This window comes from Pseudoliparis swirei, chromosome 6 (genome assembly GCF_029220125.1).
Source record: "Pseudoliparis swirei isolate HS2019 ecotype Mariana Trench chromosome 6, NWPU_hadal_v1, whole genome shotgun sequence".
Lineage (NCBI taxonomy): Eukaryota > Metazoa > Chordata > Actinopteri > Perciformes > Liparidae > Pseudoliparis > Pseudoliparis swirei.
This window is the reverse complement of record NC_079393.1, coordinates 22,652,408-22,671,260: the sequence shown is the minus strand read 5'-3', so window position 1 is coordinate 22,671,260 and position 18,853 is coordinate 22,652,408. Positions and strand designations below refer to the sequence as shown.

General features: G+C 49.8%; 1 protein-coding gene across 5 annotated transcripts; it reads left to right on the top strand.

The window, feature by feature from the left end:
* The first annotated feature begins 219 nt into the window (after positions 1–219).
* siah1 (siah E3 ubiquitin protein ligase 1) lies at positions 220–16,866 on the top strand. 5 transcript variants are annotated; one of them, XM_056417090.1, is made up of 6 exons: positions 220–364; positions 9,502–9,581; positions 10,737–10,793; positions 13,936–14,117; positions 14,218–14,514; positions 14,728–16,866. In XM_056417090.1, the coding sequence occupies exons 2-6, from the start codon at positions 9,563–9,565 to the stop codon at positions 15,097–15,099; spliced, it is 927 nt and encodes a 308-aa protein (XP_056273065.1). In that variant the 5' UTR covers positions 220–364; positions 9,502–9,562; the 3' UTR covers positions 15,100–16,866. The 5 variants fall into 5 exon arrangements, with proteins under 5 accessions (XP_056273065.1, XP_056273066.1, XP_056273062.1 ...); XM_056417089.1 differs by lacking the exon at positions 220–364 and adding an exon at positions 7,768–7,845; XM_056417091.1 differs by lacking the exon at positions 9,502–9,581.
* Positions 16,867–18,853: the final 1,987 nt, after the last annotated feature.

Below are 18,853 nucleotides of genomic sequence, written 5' to 3'. Positions count from 1 at the left end.
ATCATAATTGTTGGGGGGTTGGGTGAAAATTATCAAATCAATATCAAAGTAAGAAGCTGAGCGCGTGGCAGATAATGTTTGCATATATATATATATATATATATATAGATATCATTTTTTTTGAATAGTCAATTTGGATGAATAAGTACAATTTGTGGATTCGTGCAGGGCGCGTTCCCGCGACAAACTTCAACAACTGTGCGCGCTCCGGAGCGGCTGGTACTTAAAGCCTGGCGTCTCGTCTCCCTGTTACAGGAGCACTGTGAATATATACACACCGAACTAACACATGAAAGACGACTAGGAGGGACTCCGCGGCTCGCGCTCATTGAATTGCAGTGAACGGAAAGATATTGTGTCCGAGGTAAGCGGGTGTCGTGTGTGGTGGTGGGGAAACAACAGCCCGGGTGTAGCAGACGTTAGCTTCCTTCATTAGCGCCGTGCTAATGTCGGCTGGTAGCCGTGCTTGGGGGGTGGGGGTAGAGCTGGCTAGCCGTGTCGGTAGCTCCGCTTGTCTTCTTGTCGTGACGTTTCCTAACACGCACATCCCTCGCGCTTTCCAGTCGATTGAGAAGCCCGCGGCTCCGCGGTTGTCAACGTCTCCCCGGGCTGTGCACGCGCAACGCCGCCGAGGTGTCAGTCGCTCGGCTTGTTCGCACACTTGCTAAGCTAACAAGTCGCCGATGCAGCTAGCTGCTGTGCTACCGGGGCCACTGCTTTACGGCAAGACGAGGCCTAGTGTGTCGGCAACGGCTGATGCTCGCGCGGCTCAGCCGTTGCCTGCTCAGCCAGACACGCAAGGCCATTTTGCTTTCTATGCGTGTTAGTTCAGGTCAACGGAAACCCACTAACGGCGTTGTTTCAACGTTACTGGCACCACCGTGTTTCGTGTCTGCTGCCCGGGAGCGAGGTGGTGACCAATCTGTACTCAAAGTAACGACCACTGCTGTCAGAGATCCACCTTCACCGGTGCGTGTGTGTGTGTGTCGGGGGGGTTGACCCGTCTCAGAGGGGAGGATGGGTGACTGTTATTGTTCCGGTGTTGGTTCTGATCGACTTTATCACGCGCTCGTCTCATCGGTGCATCGCGAGTGCAACAGATGAGCAGCTCGCGTTCATGTTTTGTTGCTACCATGGAAACCTGCAGATGTGTTAACTCTGCTGTCAGAATAAAACGACACATGGTGTCTCAGTGGGACCTCGCGAGTACCGTGAGTCAGGTCAGGGAGCCCATCGACAGCGTGTGTGTTGTTCTTAAAGCGCTCGGGTCGAGGTGGGATGGAGCTATGCTGGAAATACAACTTTAAATAAGTCACCATCGGGACATGGTGCAGTTGTCCAGGGCCACGATGTGAATCAGCGGCTCACTTTTTGAAGTGATGGCATTGTTTTCATCTTGGCAAAAGCTTCAGATGCATACATGCAGCAACAGAAAAGGCACATATTTATATGTATTTAAGTCCAGGTTTGTCTGACAGCTTTCACTCGTGGACCAATAATCTGACACGATATGCAGAGACTCTAAGCTAAGTGTCATCATTGTGGGTTCACCCTGCAGAGATGGCAGAGGATGTATTCACACTTGGGAATATTGGAACACTTTAAATGTGTTGAGTCAATCGGACAGGCTGGTGAGCCTGGTTGGTTAATGTTTTGAATCACTAAATGAAGACTGCTTGTGGGGATCGTAATGTTTTAAGAGCAAGGGAGACGGTCTTCGAGGACCACGTAATGATCCGAACAAGATGGACAGCTAGGCAAGTGCAGCCACATCTCGGTCTTTCTGCATCTCATCAATGGAAATTACACGAGTCTTCAAACGTATATCGAGCATATTTCACATGTGGTCAAGCTGTGCTTTGTCTATAACAAAGCAGCTTGTCAGAACAGCTTTAGAGTCGAGACGACTACAGAGGAGCTCTGCTAACCAATCTACTGGGGAGAAGACCCCGTGTCGATCTGAGTTGACTATCGTCAAACTGTAGCTGGAGAACCTTGATGTCACTCATATTGCTGATGCCATTAAAACTACCAATAGCACTGAAATGACGCCTCTTTTAATTGATAACCGCTTGCAGCACATTCGAGGGGTTGTTGACGTATGAACACGGTGGCTCAGCGGTGCGCGGGCCGTCCTTCAATCAGAGGCCCAGCGGTTCGATCCCTGGCTCTGCCGGCCCATGTGGTTGTCCTGAGATGATGCGTCCCCAGACACTTAACCCGAAACACCGTTCCCGTAGCTGTGCCTCCGGGGTGTGACTGCTGGTTCGTCCTGATGGGCAGGCGGCTCCTCCCATCAGTGTATGAATGGGTGAAGCTTGGAGTGGTCGGGTCAAGAACAGCTGTCTCCAGTTTGGTTGTCTGTGATGCAGCAGCAGAGATGAACCTGTTGTGACCTCAGGGTTTTCTGTAGCTTTTAGGGAGGCTTAGTCGTTTGGTAATGTCGCCACAGGGTCAGTTTTCATATGTGGATGATGACAAGATGACAAGGATTTATGTTACGGATGGCAAAGACTCGCACATGAAATTCTCATACTCTGTATTAGTTTTCCATTTCATATTTTCTTCAGCCTGGTTGGATAAAAAAAGCCAAATACCTCAGCTGGAGTGACATGTTCTCAGTTAGTGGTTGTAGTAGCCGTTCGATGCGTAGACCAGTGTGTGTTTGGGACAGCAGGGAAAACAAAAGCCGAGTTACTGTTCAATTGTCGAGGAAATGCACCATGTCAACAGTGACCTACACGCCACGCCTTTGGACCTGATTATTAATACAAGGCCTCAGCTAATTGTTTGCTCTATAGAACAAAGCATGTGCATGAACACTGCCAGCACTAACAACAGTTGGATGTTTACTTGATGTATGTGGAGTAAAGCAGACTTAATTCTGTGGTTAATGATCCTACTTGTGTACAAACCTTTAGGTTTATATGACGGTGAATTGAATCAAGCTGACGATTACATTTCTTTCCTAGCACCGTCACCGTCGGCTCTCGATAGCAGTGCCCCTCGCGTCATTTTGAACTCCTCTTTATATTTCTCGCTCAGGTGCGTTATTAACGTGTACCGGGACATTTCTATCGACACCTTTTTAACCTGCTGTGTGGTTGTCCGAGCCTGAGACTCAGACCCAGCTAGTCGGCATCCCGTTTTTCTTGTTCTGTACCGGCGCAGCAGCACATGTGCTCTGTGCGGAGCGGGGCTCCTCCTCAGGAGAACGACAGCTGTTCCTGCAAGAGAGGGGGAGGGAGGGAGGAGGGAGGGAGGGAGGGAGCGAGCGAGGGAGCCTCTGTATCGGTGAGGTAATTCTAGATCTGTTACTCATACCAAAGGGAGTCCCTGCTAGCTTTTTTTGCTCTGTGTGTACACGGAGAAACTCAATGCCACACATGCACACACGAAAAGCTTCACACTTCTGTATGTTGTGTTTGTTGAGTTTTGCCTCTGCCCTGATATCTCGACTCTTCTTCTTGGTGACGAGCTGCACAGTTACTGTTATTTCTCCTGCTGTGGAAAAGATGCGACTAACAAACAGAATACGTCACGTCAGTTAACACCCAAACGAAACTGCTGCTGTGTTATTTATCATCCGTGTATCATTAAAAAAATATATATGTATTCTGGACCGGAGCTTCACACATTCCTCGTGATATTGTGCACGCTTGGCTTCATGTCCTTCGTGTGGGGCTCTCCACTGTGCAACCTGAGACCGAGGGACAGCGGAGGACAGTTACTAAAGATATTGTCATTCAGACAGTTCACAAAGTCTGCGCACCAGCAAGCAGGTCTGATCTTCTGAGGAGGCCGACGAACAACCTAACAACTATGTTTGTGTCTCCGCTTCATGTACGACTACTTCATAAACAAACATCAGGACCTGAATCACAAGGAATTGTAACTGCAGACTAAACAAACCTACATTTCTTCTAATACCATACCAGCCCGGCGTAGAGTACCTCCATTAAAAGTGAATTGACGCCGAACTGTAATGCTGCTTTTGTTGAACTCTCATGCACAGATGTGAAAGGTTGTCATAGGCTGTAAATGGACCCGTTGACCTGTACTGCAGGGGTCATTCCAGGGTTTTTCCTGCATAGAGAAAATGTGGGCGTGCGCCTAAGCCGTTTTCCTGAGCGCCTCAGGCAAAAAAAAGTGCGATGAAAAAAACTAAAACCTGTGTTCATCACGTGCATGTCAGCGAATATGTTCTCAATAGTATGTCTCAAGGAGGCTACAGCCGAACCCTCGTTCTGTTTTGATCAATAGTAATCGAGTTGATAAGCGTGTCTTCTTGTGTGATCAATACGCAACTGTGAGGCGAATGGACAGAGCGGCCAGCTGCTGGTCACTCAACAGCCCGACGTGCACGAATACTATTCTACTATACTAATCTATTTTAATCTAAAGTGGAAGCAAAATGATTTCCTCAAGCATAGCCTCCATTATTTATGGAAGAAAAAAAAATACATAGATGTCTGCTAATTATGGCAACACAGACCGCAAAAATATTTTTTGGGAGCACCGAAGACCCATTTTGACCCAGGAAAAACCTGCACTCTGTATTAGGAAAACATGACTTGTGTGTTAAAGTCAGCTTTTTGTAGACTTCGCTGCAGGATGAACTCTGTAATGATGAACAGATCGACACCAACGAAAGCTCTTTGAGCGCGACGATCAGATCTTCCAAAGCGTTGTTAAATGGCACGTGTTTGACAAGTGATATTTTCTTTGAAATGCAAACGAAGCCTTGATGAAATCCCCCCAAAAAGCCCTCTCTCAACAGATAATGGAAGAGAAGATGGCATCAGGTCAACGCGTGCCGAGCGGCGGTCATTTCATATGGAAATGTCGGCTTGCACTCCACCTTATTCCAGCATGTTTTACAACCTCCCCGGCATGCTGTTTACATCTCTCACTCGCCTCTCCTGCTCCCTTTAATTTCAGTTCAGTCATGCTTAATCTGCATGATAAAAGTGCATTGAAGATGTCGATAATGTCTCTCCCGCCCGGCCCCCCGTGTGAACCCCTGGCTGTAGGTGGTGAAGCGTAAAGGTCTCTGGTGATGAACTCCTGCGAGCTCCAGATGGCTCATTGTTGCATCTGCTGCCCTTCCCCTTTAATAACACACATTTGCCGTGTGTGTGTGTGTCACAGTGGGCTCTCTTTGTGCACATGTATATTCTGCTGCTGGGTTTGTGACTGCATTATGTTTTATATTGTCTGGTGATAATGTGAACAGATGCAGAGTGAATGCAGCAGTCGGCCCCCTTTCTCCCCCTTTAAGATGGCGTTTAAAGGTGCTTTCTCCCTGTTGGTTCATCCACAGCGCGGGGGCTCAAACGACGTCGCTGTGAACCCCGGATCCAGACGCACTGGTGGGGATGTGTGTGACTTTTGTCTGCGCTTTCTATTTCTTTGGGTCCTCTGCAAGAGAAGGTCGGCGTTTGTTGTGATTTTGTGACTACATAGAGCATGTCTTTGTTACTTGTAAGAATATTTACAAATGCTTCACACACTAGAAGTACCTGTCTTCTAGCGCTGCAACAAACGATTATTTTAACAATCGATTAATCTGTTGATTAATTTATCAGTTAATCGGATAAGAAACGACATTACTCGAAAGCATTAATGGAAATAAGCCCCGACCCCTCACCGACGTCATTTGCGTCAGTGAGGGGTCTTCTCTCTTTTCCTCTGCGGGTGCTGTGTTTGGGGCTCTTCTGGGCGTGGGCGGCGAGCCAATAAGCAGGGTGTTCAGCCCATTCTCCTCACTGTGGCGAGCGCCACCGCTTTGCCACGCCCCTGGGTTCACGGAGACGCATGTGACCCTCTTTACGAAACGCCGACGCACGGGTCGTTGCATCGCTGTGTTTTTCACGCGAGTGTGTGTATTCGCTTTTTTCACACCGTGCAAGTACTTGCTTTTGAGTACTTTCCAATTCAGAGAATCAATAAAAGTACTTAAAAATCCCGTTAACGGTATGACTTTGAAAAGGAGCACCGTATTGTTTACAATAGCACCGTTTATTTCATAGATCCGGCATCCTATTGTTGCTCTTGAGGAGCACCACATTGATTCTTTCACTTTTTTAAATGTACACATTTGTACACATTATAGGCTAGCTCTGACCGTATCGTCTGCGGACCGATTCTGGCTCTCGGTGATATCGTGGTTTCACTTGGGCTTCTTTTCCTGGCGAGCTCAGTTGTGTTTGTGTGTTTAGAGAGTGAGAAGTGTGATCAGGTTAGTGAGTCTGCCGATGGATGGAGCACAGGAGGGGCGCACAGCTAGACTTATTATATAAAGTAATAAGTTAACGCGTAACATTTTTATCCTCGTGATGGATGTGAATTTAAGAAATGGATGCCGTTGTTTTGATCTACAAACTAGGGCCATTGGATCATTTCTGGAAACGTCTGAACTCTGTGATAACGCACACACTGCACTCCCAAAGTGCCCCGTGACGGGGGGGTCAACAGGAGGGCTGAATGAAAAGAAGAGGAGGCAAGAAAGTGAGGTATGGCGTCAGTGAGGGCAGCTGGTGGTGCAGCCTCCAGCCGGACTGGGCTGACATATGACACTTACAGGGAGGGAGGGAGGGAGGGAATGAATGTCCACCGTGGAAAAAGAATGGAAAAAATTGTACGCTGGTTCGGGAAAGGAAAGTGTGGGAAATGAAGAGATGCTGACAAAAGATGAAAGCAGGGCAAATGCAATGAGTAAGAATTGAGTCATGCGCTGTGTGAACAAAAGAAGAAGAGGAGGAGGTTATGTGTTTGGCTGTAGCTGTCGAGGGGGGTGAGCGTGCTCTGATTGGACTAACATTGGATGCTTGCTGAGCTCTCCGTCCTGCACAGAAACACACGCCCAGCAGCAGTGACACCGTCCAGCCTCCAGGGGACAGAAACAACATGGCTTGAAAAGAAGCAACACACAGGAGGGAAAAGGGAGGAGGGGAAAAAAAGTCAGAAAGGAGAGTTACTTTGGGACTTTCCCTTTTTTCTTTATTTTCTTTTTTTTCCCCATCTGCGAGCTCCACAGCCTTCTCTCCTGCCACTGGGGAAACAGAGAGAGAGAGAGCAGGGCTTTGTTTTCCAAAGCGGCCAAAGGATTGTTCTTCCAGCAACTCGTACACAATTTCTTTCTCTTAGAAACCAGCCCTCTGTTTTTGCCGTGGGAATCGAGCTTCTTGCGCTCCGAACCCGCTCGTTTTGGACGATGATGTTGGAAGAGGATGTAGCGGCGAACCGACCCCGAAGACCCGTCTCTGGGGGGGGAACTTCTGTGAAAGGAAAGTCATCCCGTGACGAGGCCGGGCTGCAGTGACTTGGCTAAAAGCGTCTGCTGTTGTCATTCGGTCCCGGTGGTTGGGAGGGGCAGGGAGCGGCATGGTGAACACACACTGACGAGCTGCTCGCACACTTTCCACGACATCTGCTGTCAGCGCCACGGACACGCACACATCGGCGCTCGGGTTTTCCGCCCCTCCCTCTCGGCGGGCTGTTATTCGGTGTTGGGGTTATCTGCTCTGTCGCTCTGCTCTTGACCCTCCCCTCCTTCTCCTGTGACCGCTCTCCCAGCCCCTCCCGAGCTTATGCTTCCCAAATGGGGGAACGGGAGGGAGAAATGTGACCCCCTGCCTTGTGGTGTGTTCTGGGCAGCGGTGCGGTTTCCATGGAAAAGGCAGAAGAAATATGGCGACGAGGGTCCGCGTGAGGGCTCCACCCCCACGTCTGTGGGCCAGGTGAAATCCAAGCCGGCTAGCGTAGCACTGCAAGCGCCGCCCTGGAACTCCTGGTCCGGACTCTTCCCGTGCGTCGCCACCAGGAGCGTGCGCAGGGCTGAAGGTGAACGGGCTTTTATAAAGACGACGCGCGTGTCCTGGGAAGACTCGGCTCTCTTTCCCCCCCGCCGGGCCTCGTGCGTTATCTTTAGCAGACCTTGGAGCTGCAGCTGAGGCGTTTTTGAAGACGTCGTCAATGCCGGCGCTCAGCCCAGCTGTTCATGAATTCATACTTTTGTTCACAGGGAGCTCGGAGAGTAAAAAGTGTGCGTGCTGTGTGTTGACTGGCTTGTCCGGGTACAGAAGAAGCTTTGAGCGTGCGTGCCTCTGTGCATTGTACATTCTCTGAGTCCGAGTGTATGAACACTGTCGTGTGTGTGTGTGAGAGAGAAAAGAGTGGGTTGTGAGTGGAGCATATATATATATATATATAATCTCTTCCGCAGCCTTATCTTTTATCTGTGTGCTTCCCTTCCTACTTCCTTGCTCCTTGTTTCGTTCCCTTTTAGTTATTTTTCTTTTAGTTTTATGCTCCCTTTTCTCGGCTTCAGTGTATAATTGACTGAACATTCCCCTCCTTTTGGTGTTGTTTTTATTATCAATTGTTCATCATTCATTCAGTGTGACTGTGTTTTTAGTTTGTCAACCTGATGACTTAAAGTAAACCTTAAATCATGTTGAATGTGCTTTGGTCAGATGGACGAGTGGTAAACCCCGCCCCCTGGAGATGCTGTGAACCCATGAGGCCTGGGACCATGACTACTTTAGTTGCATATCGCCCCAGAATAAATTGTGATAAACTTTATTATTGTCGTTCTTATAACTATTAAGGCACTATAATAATGATGCAAGAAGATTCTTTCAAAGAGCAATGCACTTTCAATCTTTAAGAATATTCAGGCATTGTAATACAAACATTTAATAATTAATATTATTAATTATATCTCAATATTGTAAATAAATGAAACGTAGCTCAAATAAAAGCAATAAATACAATTGTGCGCCGTTAAATAAATAATTAAATGCATATTAAACATGTAGGTATTAGACAGGCCTTACTGGGCAATACACTGCCACTCTTTTTTGTAAAAAAAAGTGCAAAGTAATAACATAATATTGAAGCTGCCTGAGCCACCAGGAGGAACTCTGACTCAGGTGGTAGAGAAGCAGCGCAAAAACAGTTTATGTGTTCCTTTTGGCACGAAAGAAAAGGTTTGGCTCTTCTGGCAGCGAGTTGATCTTCTCAAGGTAACGGGTCAAACCGCGAACCGCTGAGTCGATGACGGAATGATCCTGGCGAGCTTGAATGGGTTCCTTGTTGGTGCTTCCAAACCGATCTCACGTTCCCTCCATGACCGATGCGTTGTGTGTGCAACAGCGGCTCCGTTTACATGCACTCAATAATACAACTCGGCAATTAAGGTGTGTGTGTTTGCCTAAAGACTTTTCAGTGTTAGCCAAGGGGTCAAAATCGCATAAATTAATAAAAATGTTAATATTAAGCTCCTCTAAATTAGATCAATCACTATCTTTGAAAGTTAAAACCATGAGGTGTAAGTTACCCTCTGGACGGTGTTTCTTCATTCAGCTGCAGTGGAGAGACTTCTGACCGATAGCCGACCATCGTTAACCGATCAGTGCCTTGCTTGTAGGGTTGCTGTTGAAGTTTGGCTGCAACAATAACCAAATGCACGACTGTTGAATCCATAATTTCTCACAGGACACGGCAACCGCGTCTGGAGGGTTGGCGGCCGCGGTGTGGCGTGCGTCGCGGTGGACGCATGGCAGCCACTCTCCCCGGTCAGTCTCCACTGCGGCCGCCGGGTTGGCGGTCGTGTGCTATTCTGTTATCGCCTGATATAGATATCGCTCGTGTAAAGGTGTTTCACCTTTTTTGTTGTTTTTTTGTTTTGTTGAGAGGCATAAGAGACGAAGGAGCCGCTCTGGCGTCGGCAGTTTGTCGGCCACCTGCGGCGCATGAAGCAGCCGAGCATCGCGTTGGATTGAGCAAAGATGCCTTTTGTTTGCTTTTTTCTCGATGTTGCTGAAATGTAATGTCTCTGCGTACACCTCCTCGTTGGTGCTTCTCTCCTGACGTAGAACGAATGCGCTGACAGTGTGTGACGTTTAAATGGGCACCACGTTACTCGAGCTCCGTTTCTTCCAGCAACAAATTGACCTCCAGAGCCATGCAGGGAGACTGTTTTGGAAAATATACTTTAGTCCGCTGGGGTGTGGTTTTAAAACCGCGTTGCAAGTAGAGAAGGGAAACCGGCGGACTGGTTAAGGGTTTACATGTTATCAACATGTTTAAAAAAAATGTATTTAACTAGGTTTCATGTTCAAATTGCCACCACGCGTTTTGAAGTCGCCGCTTGATGGACAGACGTGGCACAGACTGCGGTCAGGATGACATCGTCTTTGGCGCACGGGAGCTCATGTGATCAGAAAGTTCCCAGGAAGCGTGTCCACTGTTCACTCACTTCTGGAAAGTGACGCGTCGGCATAAGACGATCCTGGCCCGGCACTCGGGAGCCGCAACGCGCCGATGCAGCGGCGCCCTCTTCGTGAAATATGAATGACCGGAGCTGTGTGGAGTCCAGACTGCACAGCGGGCTGTTCCTTTAACCTCTGGTCTAATGCGCGATGCATTAGTGGGCCAGGAAGTGGCTTAAACGCCTTTTCACGAGCGCTGCTCAGAGTGCACACGGGCACTTGCCTTCCCCGGTATCTCCCCGGCGGAGAAGACGACCACGAACTTCAGACTTGTGCCACCATGTCAACCGGAGCTCGTTTCTCTGTGAACTCGTACGCGCTGTCGGACGCGACGGAACCAGGGCGCCGTCGCTCTGCGGGGGCGTGTTCAGCTCGGTTTCGCCGGTTTCTGTGTTTGTTATGATTCCCAGCCTTTGTTCCTCAGTCCTGTTTGTTTACCTTCTTTTTCTCTCTTTTCAGAGGTCACCACATTTCAAGAGAAGACAAAAGCCTTATTTGGAAATCTTATGGACGAAGGTTGGTATTTGACTTCATCTGTCGAGCGTCCCAGTTGGTGCGGCACCACGTCCTCTTCCTCCAGCGCAGAGAGAGCTGTGCAGCAAGACGTCTCTCTCTGCCACGAGCTGCCTCCACGACCCTCCCCCCTCCATGTGTGCTGCTTCCCGTCGTCATCCTGACACGGAGCAGCTCGGTGCTCTCTCTCTCTGTCTCTCTCTGTCTGTGTGTGTGTGTGTGTGTGTGTGCCTGGTTAGCTGACTCACTCTTGGTCGCCCCCTCCCCCTCTGAGCTCATGCCTTCAGCGCCTCCTCTTGCTCACCTTCTGTTGACTGTCTTTCCTTTAGTTGTCACGGTCCTCTGGAGAAGTATCATTCCTGATGGATGGATGGATGTATACTGTATTAATCTTCGGGAGGCCATGTGATTGTTGCAGCAAGCAAGGCTACAGAGTAAACATAACATTTTAATATAAAGTATGACAAAATGACGTTTAAATGTACTTTCAGTGTTTATGAAGTGAGAGCGCTGCGAGGTGTATTGATGGTCAGTTTGAGGAGTGTCTGGCCAGAGGTGGTTTACTATAAAGTCTTATTGCAGTTGGCAGGAACGTTCTCCTGAATCAGTCTGTTGGAGAACGTGCTGCCGGTTCTCAATGTCCACAAACTCAGAACCACGTGGACCGTGAATTCAGCCTGTAAAAGCCTTTTTGAAGCCACCTGCTGTCAACAAAAGGCGCACTGGCGCTGCTCACTTGCTGCTGCTTGTTGTCTCGCGACACGCTGCCAAACGAGTGTGAGCCAGGAAACTCTTGGGTCGGAAGTAATTCTTAACCGCCAAGAAAACAATTTGGCATGCGTTTCTTCCAGCAAAGGAAGATTCACATCCTTGTTTTTGATGACCTCATAGCTATCCGACCATCAGCTCAGAGCCAATCGGAAGCGATGATTGAAGTGAATCGATCAAACCGCCCCGTGCACCGGGGGAAATTGATGGCGGATGATCTCCTTCCTTTTTCTTCTTTTAAAGTGCGATCTTAAATTGCGATTTATAATATCACACGGGTCACTTGAAACCACACGTGACTTCTCTCCCGCCGGGGCGTGGCAGCTCCAACGTCTCTCAGCTCTCAGCCTGTAGAGCTGGCCCCTCTCGGGCCTCCAGTGTTCTCGTTCAGTCCAGTACGTTTAGCCGTTCTGCTGACTGAGCCTGGATGCTTCACGGTGTAATAACTGACCCCCCCCCCCCCCGACTATTATTAACCCATTTCTTAAATGAATATTTTGCATTTGGAATCGCCGGTCTCCGTAAAACTTCCCATCTCCAGCGAATGACTCTGTGCCACCAGTTCTGATGGCAGCGGCCCGTACGGTTGTTCCCGTCCCGCGTGCTCGCTGACCGTGACACCGAGCGGAATGTCCCGAGCTGATTTGGTCACGCTGCTCTTAGCGCCGCTGATCGCGTGCTAGCCATGCGCGCCAGCTAAGACGCTTATTTATAGCTGCCGAGGCGTTACCTCCACCACCGCTGATGTGTTCACAAGCCGGCGGACACGGTAGCGACTAGCTCACGCTCTCCTTCGTCCGGGCCAGCCAACAGACGCCCTGGCGAGCAGCGACCCGCCCGATGCTAAGCTAGATGTTTAATAAAAGGAAGTGCAGGTTCGGATGATGTAGAATAGATAAAAGTATCACTTTTGGTTAAAGGGCGAACCAAAGTGTCAACGTGAAATCATAAATCACTGACATTTGAAGGTTTAAAGCAGCATCATAAAAACGTACTTAGTTTGTGGTGCTGTGTTTAGGAAACTAAACTGACCTAACTGTGCTTTTTATTATATATATATATATTTATTTTTTTAAACGTAAAACAAATTATGTGAATTGCTAATCATAAAAGTGGTCAATGAATCTCCTAAAATGGCTTAAGAATGTCTTTCAATCAGCACAGTGCTCCTCATGCACAGACCACCGTGACACTCCTCCACTCCCCTCTCTTTAACACTGGAGTTGGTTTTCTTCATGTTTTCTAATGAGCAGCGTTGACAGATTGCCGAGTTATTCCTGGAGTGTTGGCTGCGTGTTCCCAGCTGTTGAGCTGTGTGTACATATTGCTGCGCTGTCTCACCACCTGACTCGCCTCTTCTTGTCTCTCCCACTCGTACTACCATCTACTCTTCTATTTGCTTCCTTTTCTCTCCTCCAGTGTCCTCTGAACCCTCCCTCCGTTTCTCATGTTCCTGTCTTTTTGTCCGTCTTCCCCGTATATTTCCAAATGTCTCATTCCTCTCCCAACACCCCCCTCCCTCCCTCCTTCTGCCCTCGTTCCTCATCGCATGCCCATTCTCCCGCCCATCATTTCCACTCTCATCCTCTCTGCTCCACAGGCCACCCCGTACTTAAACACGAGCCCGTTACCAAGGAGATGGGGAAACGGCACACACACACACACACACATCTGAGTTCACTTTAGTGTCTGGCGTTGGGTTCTTTTCTTTTCTTGCTTTTATGTATATGTGACCAGGAAGGTCTGCCACTCGGCCTCGTTCCGTGACGTTAATAGACGTGTTGCACACGGAAAGCTCCGACTGCAGAAACGATCATGCTCACATCGAGGCATGGAAAGATGTTCTACCCCCCCCCCTCCTCCTAGAATAAAAAGGGGAGTGCAGATGCTCCAAATAAAATCCACATGCCTGCAGTTGCAGCGTCTCGACTCCCAAACGGGGAGAGGGTTGAATCTGTCGCTGCAGATGTAACGTCGCCTACCGCAGACACTAAAGTGCGGTAGTGTGACGCCACTTTATGGCCGACGCACGCAGCGGACTCTTGACTTCTATTGCTGCGAGTCCGTGACGAGATGTAAGAAGATAATAATGATAAATAGGTTTGCCGTGATCGTGTGAACTTGACTAGTGCGACTGGGGAAAGCAGAGGAGGCGAGGGAGCGCGTGTTCCCCGTCGCCCTGAACGTGTTCAATGGGGCGAAATGAGAAGGTAAATCTAGAATGGGCTTTTCAACATTTGTAGAACACAAAAAACTCTCAACGGTAACATCTTAGTGTTGTCCTTTCTGGCCGGAGGCGTGGCGGCCGAAGCTCATCGACGTGCCGCAGGTCCGCCTCCTGCTCTCTAACGCGGAGCGTTGTCCTTCCTCTCCTCAGAAATGAGTCGCCAGACTGCCACCGCGCTGCCCACAGGAACCTCCAAGTGCCCCCCCTCCCAGCGCGTGCCCACCCTGTCGGGCACCACCGCCTCCAACAGTGACCTGGCCAGTCTGTTCGAGTGCCCCGTCTGCTTCGACTATGTCCTCCCCCCCATCCTGCAGTGCCAGTCCGGGCACCTGGTACGTGGCGACTTCTCGTACCGATGCGTTTGTTATTAGCCAACCGGAGTGCGGGACATTCCGGTCACTATGGTAACCGCTCTCGTGTGTCCCTTCCCAGGTGTGCTCCAACTGCCGGCCCAAGCTCACCTGCTGCCCCACCTGCCGAGGGCCCCTGGGCTCCATCAGGAACCTCGCCATGGAGAAGGTGGCCAACTCGGTCCTCTTCCCCTGCAAGTACGCCTCCTCGGGCTGCGAGGTCACGCTGCCCCACACCGACAAGACGGAGCACGAGGAGCTGTGCGAGTTCCGGCCGTACTCGTGCCCGTGCCCCGGCGCCTCCTGCAAGTGGCAGGGCTCCCTGGACGCCGTCATGCCCCACCTGATGCACCAGCACAAGTCCATCACCACGCTGCAGGTCAGACATTGGCTCCTCCCCTCAGCTGCTTTTAGGAACTAGAGTGTACTATTATTGTATATAGAGTCTACTTATACTTATACTTACAGTGACGTCGGTCGGAGGAGCGTGTGCTAATTTTGAGAATGACTCCCGCTAGCGCTGCTTTAGATTGCTCAAGTCCCGCTGTAGGCCGTCCCGTGATGGTGGACCTGTGTGCGTGTCTCTCACCAGGGGGAGGACATCGTGTTCCTGGCCACGGACATCAACCTGCCGGGCGCCGTGGACTGGGTGATGATGCAGTCGTGCTTCGGCTTCCACTTCATGCTGGTCTTGGAGAAGCAGGAGAAGTACGACGGCCACCAGCAGTTCTTTGCCATCGTGCAGCTCATCGGGACCCGCAAGCAGGCCGAGAACTTTGCCTACCGGCTGGAGCTCAACGGGCACCGGCGCCGCCTCACCTGGGAGGCCACGCCGCGCTCCATCCACGAGGGCATCGCCACCGCCATCATGAACAGCGACTGCCTGGTGTTCGACACGTCCATCGCACAGCTGTTTGCGGAGAACGGCAACCTGGGCATCAACGTGACCATCTCCATGTGCTAGGAGCGCTCCACGGGAGGAGACGGGCAAACACGTTACGGATTGTCAGGGGGCATTTATTCTCTCTTTTTTTTTTTTACAGGGGGGGGGGGGAGGGGTGTCAAATCCGTTGTGACCTCACAGCGCCCCTACCCCCACCCCACCCCACCCCCCTCCTCTCTGCCTCACCCCTTGAGATGTGGAACTGGACTGTCTGATCGGGCAGCCGTGGATGCCCAGGGGGTGGGATGGATGGATGGATAGATGGATGAGTGAGTGAGGAATGGGTGAGTGAGGAATGGGTGAACACATGGACAGAATTGTGTAGCGATGGCTAAGGACTTCTGTACACAAACGTATACATTTGAGACTTGTGCACGCACCTGCGGTCATGCCCTGTTTCTTGGTCAATAGACACAAACCAACTGAAAGGCTGTTCAGGTCAAACGGGTCTCACGGGATTTCCCCACCAGTTTACGGTTCCTCTCCGTCATCCCCAGACGTCTCTGACGCCGCGGCTCGGCCCTGGCCGCTCCGCTCGGGGGGGGACCCTCGAGCTGCGTTCCAACACAGACGGTCAGTGTTCTCCTAACACCGTTTGTAACCCACCTCCGAACCCCTCAGACCTCCTGCTACTCCCGGGTTGACCGGCCGACGACGTGGCCGTGGTTCCACCGGGGTGGCTGTCTTCACGTGTGTGTGTGTGTGTGTGTGTGTGCTCGGACTGGAACCCAGAAGCTCCACGGCGTCGCCTCGTGACGGACATGGATACACATCGATGGCCGGGGACCAGAACCACCGCCCAGCAGACGGGCACAGCTGCGGCGCCCAGAACCCCGGACGCCCGGTCGCGTCCCGGGTCGCCATCGGTAGACGGAACATTCCGTGCGGGCTCAGCCGGTTCCCCGCCGGTCCGCAGCGGCCCACCCCGGGCTGACGGTTGATCAGCGGACGCTCTTTAATTAGTTGACTGTCGTCGTTGATAGTTCTTAGAACAGATTCTGCGCTCGCACCGGACGGAGTTCGGAACGCTCTCATCTTCAGCATCCCTGGATTTTATTTTGTTTGTTCTTTTCTTGGAGTCCCACACACACACACACACACACACCATTCATTACAGTTGGTGTGCAGGTGTCGTAGTGGATTGAGTGTCAGAGCATTGTTCACTGCGTATTCGATGGGGGGGGGCTTCTTCTTTTTTTCAGGACAAGGAAAAAACAAACACTGCATTTCAGTCAAGTCGGATTTCTTTCGGGTTTATTTTAATTTTTTAAGTGTTTAATTTTAATTATTTTATTTGTGTTTTTTTTTGTATGAGTAGAGAACTCCTGATGTGTGTGTGTGTGTGTGTGTGAGATGGACATGTCTCTCTCCGCTCGTCTTTCGTTTGTTCTCCGTCTGCCAGCCTCGACCACTGACCGACTGACCACCCAACCACGAAGGAGGCACAGTTTCTACTGTTGCTATTGTTATTATTAAATAGAGATTATCATAACTATCTTATTTTGTAATGACTTTAAAAAAAGAGAAATCAAAAGGCAGTTGTAGAACTTGTGGCTAAACTTGAGTGCTTGTAGTCGTGTTGTCCTCCTGAAGGTCCGTCCCTCATCTCTGTCTCTCCTCTTGTGGTTCCTCCTCTTTTCTTTTTGTACGGTCTGAGGGGGGGGAGGTCCCGCCCACCGCCTCCCCCTCCTCGTCACGTGGAATCTGTCATGTTGCTGCTCTCCCTCAACTCCTTTACTTTTTTCTGTTTTAAATAATTTGTCATTAAATAAATCTATCTTTTTCATACCTGGTGTCTTTTCTTTTACCGTCAATGCAAAACTGATTAGTACAAATGTATTTGTCCGTAAACTTTATTTTTACTTTTTGTTGTTGAGAGGAATAGTTCTGGGTCCTATCCATGTTTGTTAAAATACAGTTTCAGCTAAATGTGTCGACGCTGCTAATTAAAACTAAGCAGGGGGAGCATGGCCTCTTTGGTGCTTTGCACCGAGACTAAATCGCAGCCCCTAGAGGCTGAAACCAGCATTACACCAACAGTGTGTTGTGTGTAAAGTTGACATTTTAAACTGATGGCGCGCCTGAAGTGTTTCAACATGTCGTCTTGAGGAGCATCGGATTCCTGAACATTGGTTTTCATCTAAATTAATCTAAGCGATTTAATTCATTTTTTGATGGACGGTTTACGGTTTTAATTATCAGTACCAAATATAAGTATAAACAATATTATGACTGCAAACAGTTAAAGTAGCATTAAGCATGACTAAGTAAACATTAATGATCATTTCCTTGGTTGATACTGATTCCTTATTTTAGGATGTTATGTATATTATATATACATACATATATAGATACATTTTTATAATATGTATTTATATATATTGAATCACCTTGTTAGATCTGCAAAAATGTACCCTTCCTTTTACACACCTGTGTGTATCTCTGGAACAGATCAGATGTTTGTGAGCCAGTCGTGTCATGACGTCGGGATCAGGTATCTGTGGTCGGTGATTCTGCCCACACAGAATTGTGTGTCTGGACTGGAATGCAAAACATGACTTCCAACCCTCGCCGGGTCAGTATCAATAAGTCAGCATTATGTCAAATACCTGAGAAGAAGGTTGTGAACGTGCTCCGTGAGCTCATGTTCCTTATGTCGGTGTTAACAAATAGCAAACAGTAAAGCAATAGCTAATTATTTCTTTCTTTATACTTCACTGGTTGTTGTAGTGGAACCATCTGTTATGTAAATTTGTTTTTAGAGATCTAAACCTGAATAGGTGTTTTAAATAATCCTTTTCGTGACTTTCACATGTGAACCAGAGGCCAGAACATCGAGGAAAAGGACCGTTTAATAAAACATCGGTAGAAGGCAGAAAGTCTTTCAGATGTCAATGTCAAAAACAACGGAACACAACTCTCTGACAGACGGACAGACACTTTGATATGAATCAATGCAGCCCAGAGGGGCGGGGCGGCGGGCCGCTGGACTTCTCCTCAGGCACCTGCTTGGCTCCACTTCTCCTCAAGGCCTCCCTCAAATCTGTGTTCTGCATTTTCCCATTCAGGTACCTCTTCTTGACGGCCACCAGCTCGTCCACCAGCCTCTCCCTCTCCCTCTCGTCCTCTTCGGCCTTCAGGTAGAGCATCTTCACCTGCGCCGCCAGCGCCCGGATCTCCTTCCCCTGCTCCCGGCCGACTCTCTGGCTCTCGGGGTTCACCTCCAAAGGCCTCGCCGCGAGCAGCTGCTTGTTACGCTCCTCCAGCTCCTTCACCATCCCATCTTTCAAGTCCAGACGCGCGCGCTCGGCAATCAGCCTCCCCACCAACTCGATGTGCTTGTCGTACAGCGCGGCCACGTCGGCGGCCTCGCTCCTTTGCTTTGTAGCCGTCTTGATGTGCAGCTCCCTCCAGGCCCGTTCCAGCTGCTCCTCCAGCCGCGAGCATCTCTCCTCGGTGGCCAGCGCTCTTTGTTGTTGGGCCGCTGCACGCTCGCGCTCTTTGCCGGTCTCCTCCTGAAGCTTGCTCTTTGTCTTCTGAAGTTCTTCATTCTTCCTCTGAAGTCTGCTCGTCTTCTGCTGAAGTTTCTCCACCTCCAGCTCGAGGACGCGTGTTTTCCCCGTCAGCTGCTTCTCCTGCTTGCTCATGGCCGCTCTGAGCTCTGTGTTGTTCTTCCTGAGCTGGAGGCGTCCCTCTCTGTCGGCCGCCTGCCTCCGCAGCTCTCTGCCGGTGGCTCCCGGCTGCTGCTCCAGCTTCACGACATGTTGCTGTGGGT